This window comes from Euprymna scolopes, chromosome 15 (assembly GCF_053919585.1).
Source record: "Euprymna scolopes isolate OS-2025 chromosome 15, ASM5391958v1, whole genome shotgun sequence".
NCBI lineage: Eukaryota > Metazoa > Mollusca > Cephalopoda > Sepiida > Sepiolidae > Euprymna > Euprymna scolopes.
Genome location: NC_136496.1, coordinates 115,701,969 through 115,720,660, shown reverse-complemented (window position 1 = coordinate 115,720,660; position 18,692 = coordinate 115,701,969). Strand labels below are relative to the sequence as shown.

Sequence of the window (18,692 nt, the reverse complement as noted above, 5' to 3'; positions counted from 1 at the left end):
ATTCAAGGATGGCATTGCAAACAAAGTGCTATATCAAGATTAAACAAATTGCATTAAAATTTTGAGGAATCAAAAAGTGATATTCATTTGTATTAAAATTATTTTTTACAAACATGGCATAAAGATTCAATTCTTAAGATTAAAGTGTATTCCCTGTTTCATTCCAATGAAATCTTTGTATATAAATATATTTATGACTAAATAAAATTTCAAACAATTTTTTGATTATCTTAAGTAGAAATTTAAGTTTAAAATTTGCTGCAAATTTTATTTAGTTATGAATAAATTAATATACAAAAATTTCATTAAAATGAAACCAGAAATGCACTTTAATTCCCAGGCGACGCCGTATTTGCTTGATAGTAAATAAGTAATTGAAACAGGGCCGGTGGAGCAGTGGAGAAAAATAGAAAGGCAACTGAGATAAGAAATAAAAGATAAAACTAAACAAATAAAATAAATGCTTAAATAGAAAAGAATAAAAAGACAAAAAAAAAATTGGAAAATAAAGGTAAGAATAAGAATATAGCAAAGAAACACGAAAGAAAATGAAGAAATTCTCAAACCCCCTGATTCCCCCCAAATCCACCGTGACTATTAAGATGGCGCCGACACCAGGAAAAACGAAGAGACTCCGCGCGCATAATTATCGGATTGGAAATGGAATCGTAATTACAGACGACTGTCTGGAAATCCGGGTAGAAAATTGATAAGACGCGATCTGTCATTATTGTGAAATCTCCAAACAGACTGAAAGGCCAGCAAACCATCGGTAAATAAACGAAAAGCATTCACTGTTTCGTATTGTCAACTTAAATTTCATTAAATCTAATCGAACAGCAGTAATTCTCTAAAACAAGAATCAAATAAATTCTTGTATCTTTCCGATTGGAACACAAATGTTAAACGATGATGGAACCACTTAAGCAACTTTCGTATTATTTGGATTCTACAAACTAGTGTTCTCATATTCAGTGATTATTTCACAACCTCCAAACATATAAAAGTGTTTACTATCGAACTGTGCATTTTGCACGGAATTTCGAACAGAACCCTTCATTTAGCATACTCATGTTTTTATGTAGACGTCCTAAGTAATTCGAAATTGTAGTTTTGAGTGCCTCTCTGACTGAATATTGAACCTATAACTCGCAGAAGAATGCAACTGACAACTGAATTTTACAAAGTACTTTCTCCATTACACCGCGGGCCCTTATATATTGTTTTTATTATTTCAACCTTGGGTATATTTACTTAAATCATTACAAGTTGTTTCAATAGACGGAATAACAAATTATCCAGTCTATATCCTCAGACGATTTAAGCTAAAATAAATTAGAAGGAAAGTTTTTTGATTACGTGTAGGTATTAAAAACCAACAAGAATTGGAGTAATAAATAGAGAGGGGATTGCAGACATTTTGACCTAATTCTGACTTGGTGACTTGCGCAAGCCGTCGCCTGTTTCCTTTGGCGTCCCTCACAGAAACGCCTGGACATCCATTTTCGTCATTTATCTTTTTCTTTTTCTGTCTTAGTTTTCCCTTTCTTTTTTTAGTCTTTATTATTTTTAACAACCAACCTCTTCTTTCCTTCTCTCTATTTGAATTATAATTTAATTAATATACTTTTTCTTTTCCCTCCCAATCCCTTTATTTCTCTCTCCTCCCTCTCTCCCCTCTATATCCATTACTATAACTTTTTTTTTGGTTTTTAATACCTATACGTAATCAAAAAACATTCCTTCTAATTTATTTTAGCTTAAATCGTCTGAAGATATAGACTGAATAATTCGTTATCCCATTAAAACATCTTGTAATAATTTAAGTAAATACACCCGAGGTTGAATATTTAGTTCTACTAACGTATTGAGCACTCTTTTTTCCCCCTCTGATTTTTACCAAATATACCTATATATAATACACCGGCTGTATCGATTGTTTTCCTGGATGTAAATTCAATTAAACAAGTGCCCAATGCAGGACAGACCTGCTATATAGTCTGTTTATGATACAAACATTATTGGTTACATATGTGCATACATATTTCGGTGGAGTCTCAATTTAGGAACAACACTTCATCAGACCAAAAAGAGAATCGATATTCTTTTTTGGTCTGAAGTGTTGATTCCTTTTTTAGTCTGAATTGTTGTCCCTGAATTGGACTCCACTGAAACATGTACGCACATATGTAACCAATAATGTTTGTATCGTAAACAGACTAATATATATATATATATATATATATATATATATATATATATATATATATATATATATACCAATCTTTTAAAAGTGAACGCCCGATAATTGTGAACTGAAAGATTCCTAAGTACGACAATACACCCGAAGAAGACCGGATGTTACAACGACCGAAACGTTGTGAAAATAACACTCAACGTGAGAACAGTGGTCTAAAGTATCCAAATAATACGAAAAATCAATCCTCATCTAAAAAAAAAAATTAAAAAATTTAGAAACACAAGGCCATTCTAAAGATGCATCCTTTGAGATATGTCCATTCAATCTGAACATCTTTGGGGGAAAATGCTATTTTAAACCTCGGGCCGTTATATAAAAAAATAATATTGGCAATAATAGCCTAACTGGCCATTCATTCTAGTAGGTGATGCGGAACTCGTGATGGTCCATGAAATGAATCAGATGCTTGTTGTAAAAGTATTAAATATGACAGATGTTGGGCGCCTAGACTTCTAATTAACTTGGTTCGGTGAACACGAGACCTTGAGTACTATCTCGCTTAGAGGTTGTATGTATAAACCATTCGGTCCTCCCTATTTGTAACAGGTTGGCGTTACGAAGGGAATTCAACTGTAAAACTTTGTTTCAACTTTTAGTATAAATGTTCTGTTTCTTTTCATGATGACGTGAATTTACACTATTTTTATTCAAGGTCCACTAAAAGTAACTACGTTTTTTTCTTTTCTTTATAACTTTAACATTTAAGCATTTCGTAAATTTCATATATCATTTGAAAGTTGCAATTGTATATTTTAATAGAATTACTGAACTTAAACGAACAAATCCAAACTGCTGTTGCTCAAGTACTGTTTTAGTTTTGCACCTAAGTATAACACTTAGTCTCTGAAAGATTAGCAAAATAGCATTTAGCTCCATGAAAAGCACGCAGAGATTTAATAAATATTTTAATAAGCATTTTATGTGTTGCAAATAACTAAAGTGTATGCTTTGTTAATTTCTATATTATATCATAAGGAACTATATATTTTATTTTGTTTATAACTTTAAAACTTTTCTATTTGAAAACAGAAACCGTGTCTACTTTAATAGCATTACTAAATTTAAGAAGCCAATCCAAGTGCCAATGGAAGTTTACCAAATGAGACTCAGCCCCAGTCCGTTAATAACTGCTTTAATAAAAATTTTATGTTGCAAATAATTTAAGTGTATGCTTTGTTAGTTTCTATATTGCAGTTGTATCTTGTATATCGTATTTTTATGTTGAAATAAAAGTATATAGTTATGATGGCTCCGGTAAATCTACTGACATTTATATTTAAAGCATAGGTAATGATGCTTAATTGACATAAACATTTGTAATAATAAAGGATTGTGTATGTCTCGTCTTAATCTACTGTGTCTCAATGAAATGCATTAGTTGGTCGTTGTAAAAGTATTAAATTTGACAAGTATTAAGCCCCTGCAATTCGAACTGACGTGGTCGAGTAAACCCTGCAGAACTTGATTACTAGTCTATTTAAAGGTTGTCTCGATAAAACACACACAGGCCCCTGTTGGCCCTTTTACAGCACCCTTTCTAACACCTAAAATCTATTGTTGGTTCCCCAACAAAAGAGGGATTCTACCTAGTAATTAACTCTCGTTCGTCCGTTGGTTTGTTCGCAGTTTTCTCAACAACTCCTTGGATTTAAAAAATTTTTTGCACAGACATTCGTAATAGTGAAAGTGATTTTTTGCCAGAACAGATTTGCTGAGATACCTCTGGTTGACCTCATAGAAAGGGACATTATAGGGATAAAATTGCCTCTAAATCGTTTATCTATTCATTTTTTCACACTTTTCTTAACCATGCCTTGGATTTTTGGAAATTTTACACAAACATTAGTCATTATGAAAGTAAATGTTTCACTCGTGTAGAGGGATCCCGCACAACTGGCTTGTTTATTTTACAAATATATTTACCGATTTCCATAAATTATAACCTGCCAAAAACAAACTCAGCCTTGGATTTCAAATATGACTCTGATTTGAATTTATATCTCTAACCTTGTATAACCCACATCAATAATAGAGACAGTTCCTGTTATACCTAATACAAGCTATGACATTAGTGTCAAAATTTCCTCTTCTGTTTCTCTATTTTTTGCTACCTTTTCCCTTTGCTTGCTTCGTAATTTAGCATACTTGTGTGCATTTCGTGTCTCTTTAATGCATGCATAACTCTTCTATTTCATATATACATACATACATATATATATATATATATAAGAGCAAACAGTTAATAAAACATGTTAAAAACACTTTGTAAAAGAGTTAAAAACATTTAATCTGAGAAGGAAACACTTCATAAGTGGATAGTCCTTAATCCGCGGAGTTTCGAAGAAAACTTTCCTTCTCATCAGAGGGTAGGAATTAGCAAAATGCGGGATCGGATTTTGCATACAAAAGTATTTGATGAAACAAGTAAGTCAAAGATCTTACTTGATAACAAAAAGCTCTATCTCCTATTTGGTTTTATCGAGCTTTTACATCTGGTTGAGATTACTTTATAAATATTAATGCTTTAATATTTATAATATACTTTAGTTTTACCATCTATGATCATTTTGGTAAATTTAATTGTAATTTTTATTTTATTTCATATATATATATATAATTTAAAACGCCTGTTATATATTTGTGTATACATAACGCGTATGTAGCGTAGTGGATCATGTCATCCAGTATATATATATGTTACCGGGTCGTGTCGTCTAGTGTCTCTTTTTCTGTATGTATCATATACATACTTATAATTGTTTCCTCTGTGTGTGCGTGTGCCTGAATGTTATACAGATAATTACTGTCAAGTACATGTATGTATAATGGAGATAATAGTTCATAAAAAACATTCATTTTACGATGACGAATGCAGTTCTTTTACAACAATAAACGAATGAGCGTGAAACATTCTTTTACAAACGTATATAATAATCTTAATCTACATAGACCAGCAGAAAAATGTAGACATACCTTATTTCAATTGATTCGTTTTTTCTTGTGGTTGTCACGCTGCAAATGAAAATGTTTTCTTCCGAGGTAAACACTAATCATCGGGTTATATTTTACATACATCTTTACTTCCCTCAGAGTTTTCAAACGTTCTCGTTGAGTTATACATCCTTCTATAATGTGTTCGTTAGTTACAAAAGGATGTAAAAATAAATTGACTAATTTCTAAGCCAGTTCTCGGTCAATTAACTGACTAACTAGTCGTGCTCTCTCTCTCTCGTGTTTTACGTGTATATATTATAACCTTCTTTCTTGTTAGTAACTATGTTAGCCTTATGCCACAAGTCATTCTTGTGATTGTTCTAAATTCGGTCAACGTTTTGGTTTATTTTACTGAAACTGAATTTAAATTATCATTGTTGTAAATATTTTTCTAAATATTTTATCTTCCCAACATTCTTTTATTGAAATATGAAACATCGCAGTTTAATCTTTATTTTCCCGCTCTCTCTCTGGCGAAGCCGGTGCCGCCTGAGAGTCACAATATCCAGCATTTACTACTACTACTACTACTACTACTACTACTACTACTACTACTACTACTAGGTATTCTCGTTACAAACAATTATCGAATTTTTTCAATTTTTCTAACATTTGCTTCGATTTTTTTTCAGGTGCGCAATGTAATCAAGAGATCGTAGAGAATATTCGGTGGTCCCGTACCCCAGCTGATAAAAACGTGAGCGTACCTTGCCCAGGACAGGAAGATATGGAAGGAACAAACGCAACAGTTGGTAAGTACTAAAAAGTCCGGATTTCTGAACTATTAATGAACAGTTCCACAGCTCTATGAAAAGCTAAAATGAATCTTGACTTACATAAAGCATATATGCGTGATTCTTGTTCTAACACCCCAATATTTAATATCTGCACATTTTAAATGTGTTCTACGGTAATCGTGAAAAGTAACAACCTTATAATTAAATATTTAAAGATTTATAAATAATCAGGAAAAATATTGGAACCGTTCTTTGCCTTATATATATGTACTAGCAAGATACACGTAAAATACGCTTAAATATGATAATTTATGCACATTTCGTATTATTATAATAAAGCATATGTATTGATTATTATATTGTACCTAATATATATTATTGATTTCGAAATTTAAAAAAGAACCAAATTATTTAGCTCTTTACCTGTATTCGCTATCATTCTAACGGCACATGATATTCAGACTTGACACATTAACGTAATTTAACGTATAAATGTATGTTTGAGCACGCGTAAAGCATAGACATTACGTCAAATTACGCCTGCCAAGTTCCATTTTTTTTGTTTTGACTCCTTAGCGCCTATTTTTTCCGGCTAAACTCCCAATTGATTTTGTTCTATAGTTCCGAATACCCTATATATCAAGTTTCAAATCTGTCGATAAAAATTGACAGTAGTTTGATAAAGACCGTTCCGCATACAGACAGACAAATCACATTTATTTACGCAAAAATCCCAAATGTCATGCAATTATGCACAATGTAGAAAATATGCACAAATAGAACTATGCAATTAATCTAATCATTCAATAACAAAACCGAAAAAATCATAATGAATTAATAAAAGTTAATTTTTAAAGAAATATGCAAATTATTTGCTAAGTATATAAGAAAGTCTATTTACTTTCAAATAAGAAACATTGGGCTTTTAATATCAAGGTCCTTGCGACAAATAAGTCAACTTTATATAGCTACTAGCAGATGCACCCGGCGTTGCCCGGTATTAAACGTAACATTAAATTCCTTTTAAAAAAGTTAAGTAAAAAAACGAAGGAAACTGAGACCTATGCATCCGAGTATTATGTTTTTTTCTAAACAGTTCACTTCTTGTAAATAAATAAAAAATACTTTTGCTGAAATCGAAGCCAAAACCTAAAGACAACGAGTCCAGCACGATAGCCATTAGGCCAGCATTGCGTGATCTTTAAAAAGTGTTTTCAAACCTAACTAATCTTAACATAAGTACTTGTCATGTGAACTATTAGCGCTTGCACAGTCGTGAAACAGTTGACTAACAGATAAATATTCCATGACCCTCGAGTTTTATTTGTCAATTTTGATCCCTTAGCAACCCTTTTTTCCTGATGAAATCCGATTAAAAAGTGTTCCACATGTCTGAATACCCTATATATCAAATTTCAAGACTTGATAAAAAATTCTTGGAGTATATGGATTGAAAGTAGCTTCCCACATTCCCACTTATATATATAGTAATAAATTATTATATTTCCACTTGAAAACTAAATAGGGATAGGTCTCCTAAATTTCCTAATAGACTTGTTCACGTAAAGCAATGGATAAAGTACTTAGAAAATTCAGTTGCAAAATGTTACAGTTCTGTGGGTTGAAGGTTCAATCCTCAGTGCGATCGTCACTAAAAATACCATTATGAATTATTTGAACTTTTACCCATGACTGACAAAATAGGATCATGCTACTTCCCTTCCTCATGGATTAAATAAAAGAAATTCTGTGCAAATTCCAGAGTTCGACAGGATCCACCGGTCGTTACAGCGACCGAAATGTTATGAAAATAACATTGAAGACGTGAACAATAATCAGAAGAATCCAAATAATACAAAAACAAAACATCGAATAATATGAGGTAATCTTTATAAGTTTTTTTCTCGATCTGACATTGATATTTAACTATTACACATAATTCTTTTTATGCATATTTTTTACATATTGCATAATTGCATAAAATTTAGGACGAAAACGTTGTAGCATACAGACATGTTATACATATATATATATATATATAGTAATTTATAAAATATATATGGCGATTAAGCTACACTGAATATTCCGCGTTTTATCCACTCTAGGACTCTTCAGGCTTATGCGCGAATTCTGTGGTTGTTTATCGTTTTTATACGCTCCTCTTCTATTGAGATTTTAGTTAGCCAATCAGCTTTCTAGTATCCACTGCGCGCTTCCTATCAGCCAATGAGCATGCATTTATCAGACAAAGGCCTATTTGGCCTCTAGTTGACCTGTTCCTTGAGCACTTTTGAAGTAAATACTTAAAGTTTACGCATAAATCTATACTTTCGTATATTAATTTTATGTGAGTAAATTAAGTAGTTATTATATATATATATATATATATATATATATATATATATATATATATATATATATATATAGTTAATAAAACATGTTCAAGAACACTTTGAAAAAGAGTTAAAAACATATTTAATCTGAAAAGGAAATACTTAATAAGTGGATAGTCCTTAATCCGCGGAGTTTTGAAGAAATATTTTTCTCTCCCATCAGATGGTAGGAATTAGCAAAAGGCGGGATCGGATTTTGCATACAAATGTATTTGATGAAACTGCAAGTAAGCCAAAGACCTTACTTGATAACAAAAAGTGAAGCAGAGGGAATATGGTGAAGAAAAAGGTGATTTTACGTGAATGGATAGCCAGGTGAAAGGATCTCCTATTTGGTTTTATCGAGCTTTGACATCTGGTTGAGATTACTTTATAAATATTTATTCTTTAATATTTATAATATACTTTAGTTTTACCATCTTGGTTCATTTTGGTAAATTTAATTGTAATTTTTATTTTATATATATATAATGTGACCCTGTAGTAACCCGATGAATCCAAATAATACGAATGATTTTTTTCTGTGTGTGAAACGTATCCAACACACTCTTCTCTGAATATTTGATCTTCAGACTTGAAACTTGATATATTGGGTATTTAGACTTGTGGAACACTTTCTATTTGTTTTTTAGCCGGACAAAATGGCTGCTAAGAGGTAAAAATGGAAACTATTTTTTACCTTAGCAGAAGTAAGTCGAATAAAGCTGTTAATCGTATGCACGAGCAAGAAAACATTCAAGTCGTTAAAGCCACTTAACTTTTACCATTTCTTATTCATCTGTCGATAGCTCAAACAGTAAAGATTGGATCGCTTAAGGTTTTGGTTTCAATTTTAGTTGATGGCGCCCAAGTCATATTCAACTTTTGAAATCATTATCATATATTGGATACAAGATATTAAGCAACTGAGAATTGGCTCTATAATAAATACGGAATCTCCATAAATTATAATATTTATGCGTATTTTACGATTGGGCAACGTCGGGCGGACGTCTATATAGTAAATAGATAAATATGACGTTTGTAGCTTCTTTTACGCACACCATATCCCCATTATAATATGATTTGTCTTGTTTTCTTCACTATAATAAGACCAATTTCCTCAGGAATAGATCAATTTCTTAGATCATGAACTTGTACTGTCAGATTGTTTGATGTCGCCTGGTTGGTCAATCCTCGAATGCGCGCGAACTCACGCGAAAAACAAGCATTACTACATTTGTTTTTGAGTCCGTCCAATCGATAACGACAGTTGCTAATGATTCTCTCTTTCTCTATGACATGGACACCACACATATATTGACATCCAACATCTGTATATGTTATGTGTCCACATAAAATTTTATAAGGAAATATAAAATTGTTTGTATCGATTTTCAGTATTTACTTCAACAGTGCTCGATACGTGAGTAGAGCTATGTAATCAGTTATGAATACACACACACACACGCGCACACACACATATATATGCATATAATTTGCATTGAATTTCTGACAATTGTTCTCATATCGAGTGTTATAATTATAACTATTCGGTCTATATAACCACCGACCTTCTTCAGCTTTCCTTTGTCTAACTCGGGAATCTGTGCTGAATTCTGAATGGAACCCTTTATTTAATTCGTCTGCAAGAACTTGTAGAGCAGTGGATAAAGTACTTGATAAAATTCAGTTGTAAAAGTCACGCTCTTCTGGAGGTTTAGGGTTCAATCCTTAGCGAAATCGACACTCAAAATACAGTTGCGAATTACCTAAACTTCTATCCAATCATAGCTGATGAAATGAGAGTAGGCTACCATCGTAGATTAAATAAATGGTTTCGTTTGAAATTCCGTGCAGATTATCGAGTTCGATGGAAAGATTCCCCAGTTCGACATGATCCATCTGAAGATCGAAGGTTACATCGACCTAAATAAAATAGCACTCAGGTTGAAAACAGTAGTTCGAAGAATCCAAATAATACGATTATTATTATTTGCCGAAGAATTGAAATTAAAAGAAAGAATGAATAAAATAAATGACACATCTAATCGTAAGGGCACTAGAAATTATCCGGATAAAAACTCGAAAAACGACTAACGTAATTTGAAATCAAAGATATAACTGAGACTACACAACAACTGATAATGATGAAAACAATTGGAATCTAGAGAAAAATCCTCGATTGCGGAAACCAACTCACATAAACCGGGGATGCTAATCAATCACATGGAAGTTTAATGCATCTAAAACCAAGCTCCTATCTTTACACCATCAACGCTCTGATCCCCATCTGGCATCAATTGTAATGGATGGCTCTCGCCTAGGTGAAGCTCAATGTTTTGACAAGCTTCCGGGCTTGACCTTTACTCCTGATATAAAATGGAACACGTTCATCAAGTCTATTGCCAGGGTCGCTGGGAAGATGGTGGGATCCTTCTACCGCTCCAGAAGATATCTCACTACTGATGCAATTCTCTATCTATATAAAAGCCAAGTACGTCCAAGGATGGAATACTGTTGCCATATCTGGGCAGGAGCTGCTAAAAATAGCCTATCCTGCCTTGACAAAGTACAAAATAGACTTCGTGGCTTATTGGGGGATGCCCTTTTCTCTTCCCTGCAACCTCTCTCCTACAGAAGAGACGTTGCGAGCCTGTCTTTGCTTTACCGTTATTTCCATTGCAAGTGCTCGCCTGAGCTCCAATCTCTGCCCTCCCTCGCCAATCTTTTACGAAAAACACCCGTCTAGCTGCAGCCACTGTCAAAAATTTTCCCCACTCTCTATCTGTGCCTAAATCAAAACGTAGATTCCATGAACAGAGCTTCTTTCTTAGAGCAGCACGCCAGTGGAACTCTGTTCCGTCTGCCTGTTTCCCACCTGACTACAACCTGGATGTCTTCAAGTCCAACGTAAACAAGTTCCTGATGGGCCGCCCCCTTAAGTAGACGCTTTATGAAATCTCAACACTAACGTACAACGTACTGTACATGCAATAACCCTTATCCCTTAGTGACTTCCGGACCTTGATAAGTGGTGATCTCCTTGTAAAAAAAAAAAAGTTGCAAAAGAAATTAAAAAAACAAAAAAGAACACGATGACACGTCACAATATAACTGAAACCGCAAAATTACCATTTAACCAGCTCCCGCCATTTCCGAGAAAAATGATAGTATTAGCTTTTCTAATACCACAGTAAATACTCGTGAAGGATCAGGAAGGATGGAAAGACTGAAGAGGGGAGCACTAATCAGGTCTTCACTGGAAGAGCGCAGAATATACTGGGACCTTGGGGAGGCTTTTTACCCCCCCCTCAAATACCGAAGAAGACTAATCGCCGTTGCCAGAGAGAAATCAATGGTGAGTGTTTGATGTAATTGCATAAAGTGGTTTGCAATGGTTATTAAAAGAGGTGGAGAATACTTAAAATCTGTGTAGATTTGTTGTCACTTGGACTCCAAGGAACACCACCGATTATTATCAGTGAGCAATCATCCATGACTTGCGCGAGAACCTCTCGTGGGTAAACACTACTAATAGTAATAATGAAATACTAGCGGGACCTATGGAAATTCCACAGAGGACTCATTCATATGTAATATAGTGATGTTGGCATTCTGAAGATGTTCAATATAAATGGAGACGTTCTGATATTATTGTAGCTTTTTTGTTAAAACTGCAAAAGTATTTATCTAAGCTAGCACGAACGCCCGGCAAAACCCGGTTGTAAATTACGCTTAAATATGATATTTTAATTCTTGCAGATTTCGTGTATATTATCATAGAGTTAATGTTCTATCGATTTTTATATATCATAAAGTTGCGATTTCAAGAATAAAAAAATACATCCATATGACTTGGGTGCATCAGCTTGAATCGAAACCGAAATAAAATCTTATGAAATATATATATATATTTGAGTTCTTTCAGTCATAATCGAAACGAAAACTTATGAAGAATTCTTGATTAAAATATTTATAAAAAAATAGATGACTGAAGTGCCATCAGCTATAATCGAAACTGAAACCAAAATTGATGAAGACTTCTTGATAAAATTATTTATGAAAGAAATGGAAGTTCATAAAAATTAAACGACGCGGATATAAGCGTGACACAGAAAATCACACACACACACACATACATACACACACACACACTATGGTATTAATATATAGATAATAGTATAGATATATAAATATGTGTGCAGAAAAGTATGATAAATCGAACTAATTAATCAATTGAACTTTGGAGCGTCTCAATTTCACATTATCGAATATTTTCTTTTTTTGTGGAAAGGAATTCACAGAAATCGATCAGCATTCACCCAGAATCAAACTTTTTTTTTATTTCTCCGCAGGTGCTAGACTAATCAGACTGGAAGGGTGTTTTACACAAACACTGTCTCCTTCTTAGTCATTGTTCGACTTGTGTGTTTGGTTAAATTCCGTTGCTTTTCAACATGAGAGCCGGGATTGGTGCTATTCATTCCACTTCCGGAATAGAAGCAATCAGTCCTGTTTATCGTCTCATGAATAAACCAATTATGAATTTGAAAAATCTGACTTTTCTCAAACCTGGAAGAAGGCTTGCGATAAATGTGAATCAACTCCTTATAGGAGTTGATTTTGAAGAGGCCTGCGATATATCTGTTCAAAATTGGCTATAGATTTGATATTATTGTCTACGCTTGCAGTTAATAATCAAATTATGCGATAAGTTTACGGCTATACCACGTCGAAGTAAAACTCTGAAACAATATCGGTCCTCGTAAATCCCTGCAAACCATGTAATGTTTAACATCAATGATTTCCCTTCATTTATTCATTCTATATTAATCAGACGATTCTATTGTTGGCATTGGTTTCCTCGATATCATTCTAGTTAGAATCCGTTTTAGAAAGACATCGAGTACTTACAAGTAGAACCGCGTGCATGTTGTTAGCATCCCAAACGAAAGTGTTTCATTGGAAGGTCTAGGTTGTTAATGCTTTGCTGTTATTTTTCTCTAGAACCAATAGGTCGGCCGGCTCGTAGTAGATAGGACATCACGTACTTGTCGAATGTAACTTTCAACTCGCCACGACTTTTTTTCTCGTCCTCATAGTTTCTTTGATCATGATGCCTGTATGTGCATTTCATTCCGTGACGTCATGCGCACACCCATGGCTTAAATGCTGAGGGGACATTAACTCTGCACGTGAGTTGTCAATATGCGTACGTATTTGAATGACGGGGCCAGAGATTATGTTACAGTGAGGCTCTATTCTATAATAAAGACCAGTGTGTATTCATTTGTATATAAAATAGGATTACGACATCATTTGCATTATTCAGACTACTGTTCTGATTTTGGATATTATTCTCACAACGTCTCGGCCGATGTAACTTCCGGCCTTTTTAGGCGCCTTTTGTCGAACTGCGAATTATATAGTGAATTCCGAACAGAACCCCTTAATCTAATCAATTTCGTTTACTCACACGTCATCGTTCATCAAAACCACAAAACTAAATCGAGGATAGGGATTAATAGTTGGTGGCAGAGGGGTGGTGAGAGTAACACGATAGACAGCGCAGACAAGGGATTATATATGGGAAAATTTGGTTACTTAAGAGGACAGGCGGCTTAATGAGAACTTGTTAACATTGAACTTAAAAACAATAATGTGGTAATCATCTGAAAATCATCTTGGTGATATTTCATTTCATTGACGGACAATTCTTGGAAAGAAACTCTGCTCATGGAAGTCATTGTTAGTTACAAGTACACACAGAAAAATAAGAAAATTCTTTATAGTTGTTGCACTTCTGAAAGTTTTACGGGGAATCAGATTTGAGCTCAGTCGAGTATTATCATGAAAATAACAATAGAGTAAAAGAAACTAGCGACCTCTCTTTTGTAAAAAAAAAATAAATAAATAAAGGCTGTAGAGACGAAAATATGTTATATTAAACTAGATTTCGAAACCGATTTTGTACTCTGTCAATGTAAGAGAAAATGTTCTGGACGGCAACTCTTCAGAGGTGATAACAAAACCCCATATTAGGGCGCAAATGGATCTTATACAGGTAGAGAGTTGCGCCAAAAATGAGATATGTTCTGTAAGGGTAGAAAGAAGCTAGCACTTTTCCAGCAACTACTTTGATATTGTGTTGTCTGTACTTGTAAACCTGTGTATTCACTATTGTCTATGCTTCCTTTTCAGATTATGCGACCCGGCCTTGTGTTAGAACTGAGGACAACAATGGAGACTGGGGTGAACCCCAAATCGATGACTGTATATCACTTTCTCTGCTGGAATTAAAGCATGAGGTAAGTTCTGGGGATTTTCGACCGTTATATTTTCCATCCGTTATTTCGTTTTTTCATCTGAAGATGACCCGAACCTTGTGCCTGCGAAGTATTTCACGCATACTAAATATTAAGTATTTCACGTATCCAATATTAAATTGTGGCATGAGCCGGGGAAAATGGCCGACGCCTATATTGTTTATTAAAATATTTTCTAACCGTTTCAAGCGTGTTATTAAGATAACAGCAACGCAGATACAATTTACAAAAAACAATAACTCTGGCGCCTAGGGCTTTTATGCATTTCTTCCACACAATTGAATTTATGACGAAAACTCGATCGTATACAAACACTTTCCTTTTAAACTCGCCATACGAGTAAATCCTGTTCCTGTTTTAGAAGTACTTGAATGAAATATGCTCTGATGAACCTATAAAATGTGTATACCCTATACATGCAGATTTCCGAATAACCCGACAGACAGCAAAAACCTATTCCTTCATTGTTGAAGTCCCTGGATACCCGAAAAAACTTCTACTCTAATTATATTTTCCTCGGACTGCTAGACTTTAAAATTCTCTTCTTGTTTCTTGCTTTCAAAACTGTCATAACGTGCAGAAGTTTTAATGTGATGTGAACAGACACCTCGTTGCTCAACTCCCCACACTCCCCTAGCAGACACGACTGCAAATACTAGCCCCTTACGTTCCACATGCTAAGAGGTGTAAAAAAATAATTGAAAAAAGCGTATCACGTTCATCCACCTTTACTCATCTAGAAGGCGAGTTTAATTGTGGTCTGCGTTCGCACCGAACATCCATTAATCTAATATATAAATATATATATATATATATATATATATATATATATATATATATATATATATATATGTCTGTCTGTCTGTCCGTCTGTCTCCATATTTTAAAACTATATCTCTTCCGAAACTAAAATTCGCAGAGCGGCGCTAGGAGCCTCAGATGAATGGATTATTTTTAATGGACCTTTCTTTTATGGGTCTTTAGCCGGTTAAAATAGATTTAAGGGGTCAAAAAGGGACGAAAACTAAAAAAAAAAAATCGTTATACATTTTGTACATTCATCTTATTTTATTTTTAATTTTAATCAGTTCATACACGTGTCACGTTGGTACTGTGGTAACGTCACCAGCTTTGAATGCTAGTTTTGCTTTCGGTTTTGATTCTAGCTGATGGCACCCCAATAATTTTTTTTTACTTTTGAAATTACAACTCTGTGATAACATATACAAAATCTGGACCAATTAAAACATCATATTAAAGCATATTTTACAGCTGGGCAAAGCCCCCCCCCGCTAGTATGAACTATAGCGCATTATTTTGTTGGAATATATGACGAAATATTTGGTAGCTTGAAGTTTGAAATTTTCAAGCTAATATCGAATTCAAATTACTTTTCTATACAAGCTTATACAGGCTGAGGCAAAAATAACAGGTGTTTTACAAAATAACATGAAATATGAGATTTTTTTCGTCAGTTCATTCAAAACTGATTGCGATTTTATAAAATCAAGTGTGCAATTTGCCATCTTTGATGTGATGTCCATTTTCGGTAATGCAGATATGAATGCTTTTATGAAAATGTGTATCCACTCGCTGGAGCAAGTCTCTGTCTATTTCGAAAATTCATAACAACTCTCTTCCTTTGGTTCTTTGTTACGTGGCTTTTTTTAAAATAAAAACGTTCCTTAACATATCCCCATAAGAAAAAAACTCGCATTTGGACAATTCTGGGAATAGGGAAGGCCATGGATTTTCAACAAATCTGGAAATAAGCCCTTCGTCAAAAATTTATCGGAGAACGTCCATTGAATTCCTGGCGGTATGTGATGTCGCTCCATTCTGTTGAAACCGCACACGTCGGATTGAAATTTTATTTAGTCTTAACTCGGGCAGAAAAAATATTAATCATTTTGATGTAAAGTTCTGAGCAAAAAGTAACAGATCAGCATTATCTTAGAAAGGTAATGTACAATAAGTTCAGCTTCTCATATAGCACATCATACTGTTACCTTTTGGCTATGTAGTGGCTTTTCATACAGTTCTTTGGTTTTCATGCAGTTGTTTGATTCTTTCCAACTTAAGAGCGATAGTTGCATGGAAATTGTAGTGTGCATGATTAACGCGAGTGTCATTCGCGTAAGAAAAGAAAGTGAGAAAGTCTTAACTTCGAAATTCGACCGGCACGAGACAAAAACGTGTCTTTTGAAAATTGTGACGCGGTCAGGTTTGACAATATAAAAAGCCAGCATTTTTTTCAATTTAGAACGATTTTTTTTTTGTCAGCTCGACGTCATTACAGTGTGCTTTGCAATCTGGTGTCAGTTAAAACAATCTTGTTTGCGATAACGTCGAAAAGGAAACAGGGCAAATTTTTACGTGTGCTTCGACTCGGTGAACTTGGCGATCTGGAAATAATTCCTCTTTTTCTTTGACGCAAACATTCAACGATTACAAGCTATTTCGGCATTGTATTACCTTTCGGCGATGAAGGGCAAGATTTTGATGTCCGGTTGATTCCGAAATTTAGTGGTACTGCAGCTGATGTTCCCGTTGTCGAATAGATCAAAAGTGTGGAAGTTGTGTGTGAGCTTTGCACTGTGAGAGGTGTCGAGTGCGTCCTGCCATTGAGATTGCGAGGTGGAACTCTGGCCATATACAGGCAACTTAATACGGAGTAGAAAGCAAACACAGAACAGATCAAGCAATCTCTTATAATCGCGTATGCTACCGATGCATTTAATGCATATGACTAGGTTTTCGCCCGACAACTTCGTCCTGATGAAACAGTGGACAAGTTTTTGCTTAGCTGTGAGGCCTAGCTGTTGGGGGGGGGCGTTTCCCGAAGGTTGGTTTACGTGCGCATTCATTTCTGGACTGCCATAACGTATCAGACATATATTACATTCTTCATCCAGGATGGAAACAATAAGTGCGGAACAACTTTTGACCCGGACGAAAGCTGTCATGATTGATAAGGAAGGCCCTGACGAATTGGCTTCCGTTATCTGCGGCAGACAAACACCTTCAGAATCAACCGTACGATCTGAATCGAATTTTTGAGAAAGGGGGGGCAAGTTTGGGAGAAGATGTAAGTACAATTCGAGTCGGATTAAAAAAATGTCCTTTTAAAAGAACTTAAAATGCGATTCGGTCGACTTGTATGTAAATTCGTTGCATTAAACTGAAGAATTTAAATTGCGATTCGGTTTTTGAAAAAGTCCTGGCTTTTAAATGAAGAACTGGAAACGCGACTAAGTTGAATTTATATAAAAAAGCGTCGTCACGTTTTAGTGAGTGTTAGCTGTGTCTGGCCGTGTAGCGTTGGCTAGCTGTGCCTGGCCGTGTAGCGTGGGCTCACTGTGTCTGGCCGTGTAGCGTTGGCTAGCTGTGCCTGGCCGTGTAGCGTGGGCTCACTGTGTCTGGCCGTGTAGCGTGGGCTAGCTCTGTCTGGCCTGCTAAGGATTACCTGACAAAGACTGATACTACTTCCCTATTCGGTTTGTGATCATGAGATATAAGGAGGTGTAGGGAGAATTGTAGTGTGAATAGTTAGCGCGAGATTTTTGTTGTGATGAACTTGGCGATCTGAAAATCATTCTTTTTCTTTAACGCAAGCATTCAACGATGTTTAACTGTTCCATCATGATGAAAATGGACTTTATCACCCATTAAAAATGAGATTGTCACTTGTTTCGAGCATCTCTTCTATCCGACGTGCAAAGTAAAGCAGCTTCTCATATTCCACGAAGATTTTGTCTGATGGGTAATAGATGTATAGATGGAAGTGGAGCTCTTTATGTAAGATGCACCTTGTAGAGTGAACACTAATTCCTAGAGCGGCAGCATATTTCCGCGCAGATAGCTTCGCGCTTCTGAAAATATCTTCTCGAACGCGCTCTACAGTACATGGTGTCTTTACTGTTCTTGGTGTCGCAGGAGGCGTTTTTTTTCTGCAGTGTACCTTCCGTGCGAAGAGAATGAACCCAGTTTAGAATTGTTT

At 34.8% G+C, this 18,692-nt stretch overlaps 1 protein-coding gene across 2 annotated transcripts in view; it reads left to right on the top strand.

The window, feature by feature from the left end:
- LOC145294078 (adhesion G protein-coupled receptor L1-like) overlaps positions 1 to 18,692 on the top strand; it is a 1,162,895-nt gene that overhangs the window by 607,082 nt on the left and 537,121 nt on the right. For both annotated transcript variants that reach the window (XM_080141133.1, XM_080141131.1), the window contains exons 7-8: positions 5,887 to 6,006; positions 14,568 to 14,674. In XM_080141133.1, the coding sequence (XP_079997259.1) occupies positions 5,887 to 6,006; positions 14,568 to 14,674 (227 nt within the window). The remainder of the gene's footprint in view (positions 1 to 5,886; positions 6,007 to 14,567; positions 14,675 to 18,692) is intronic.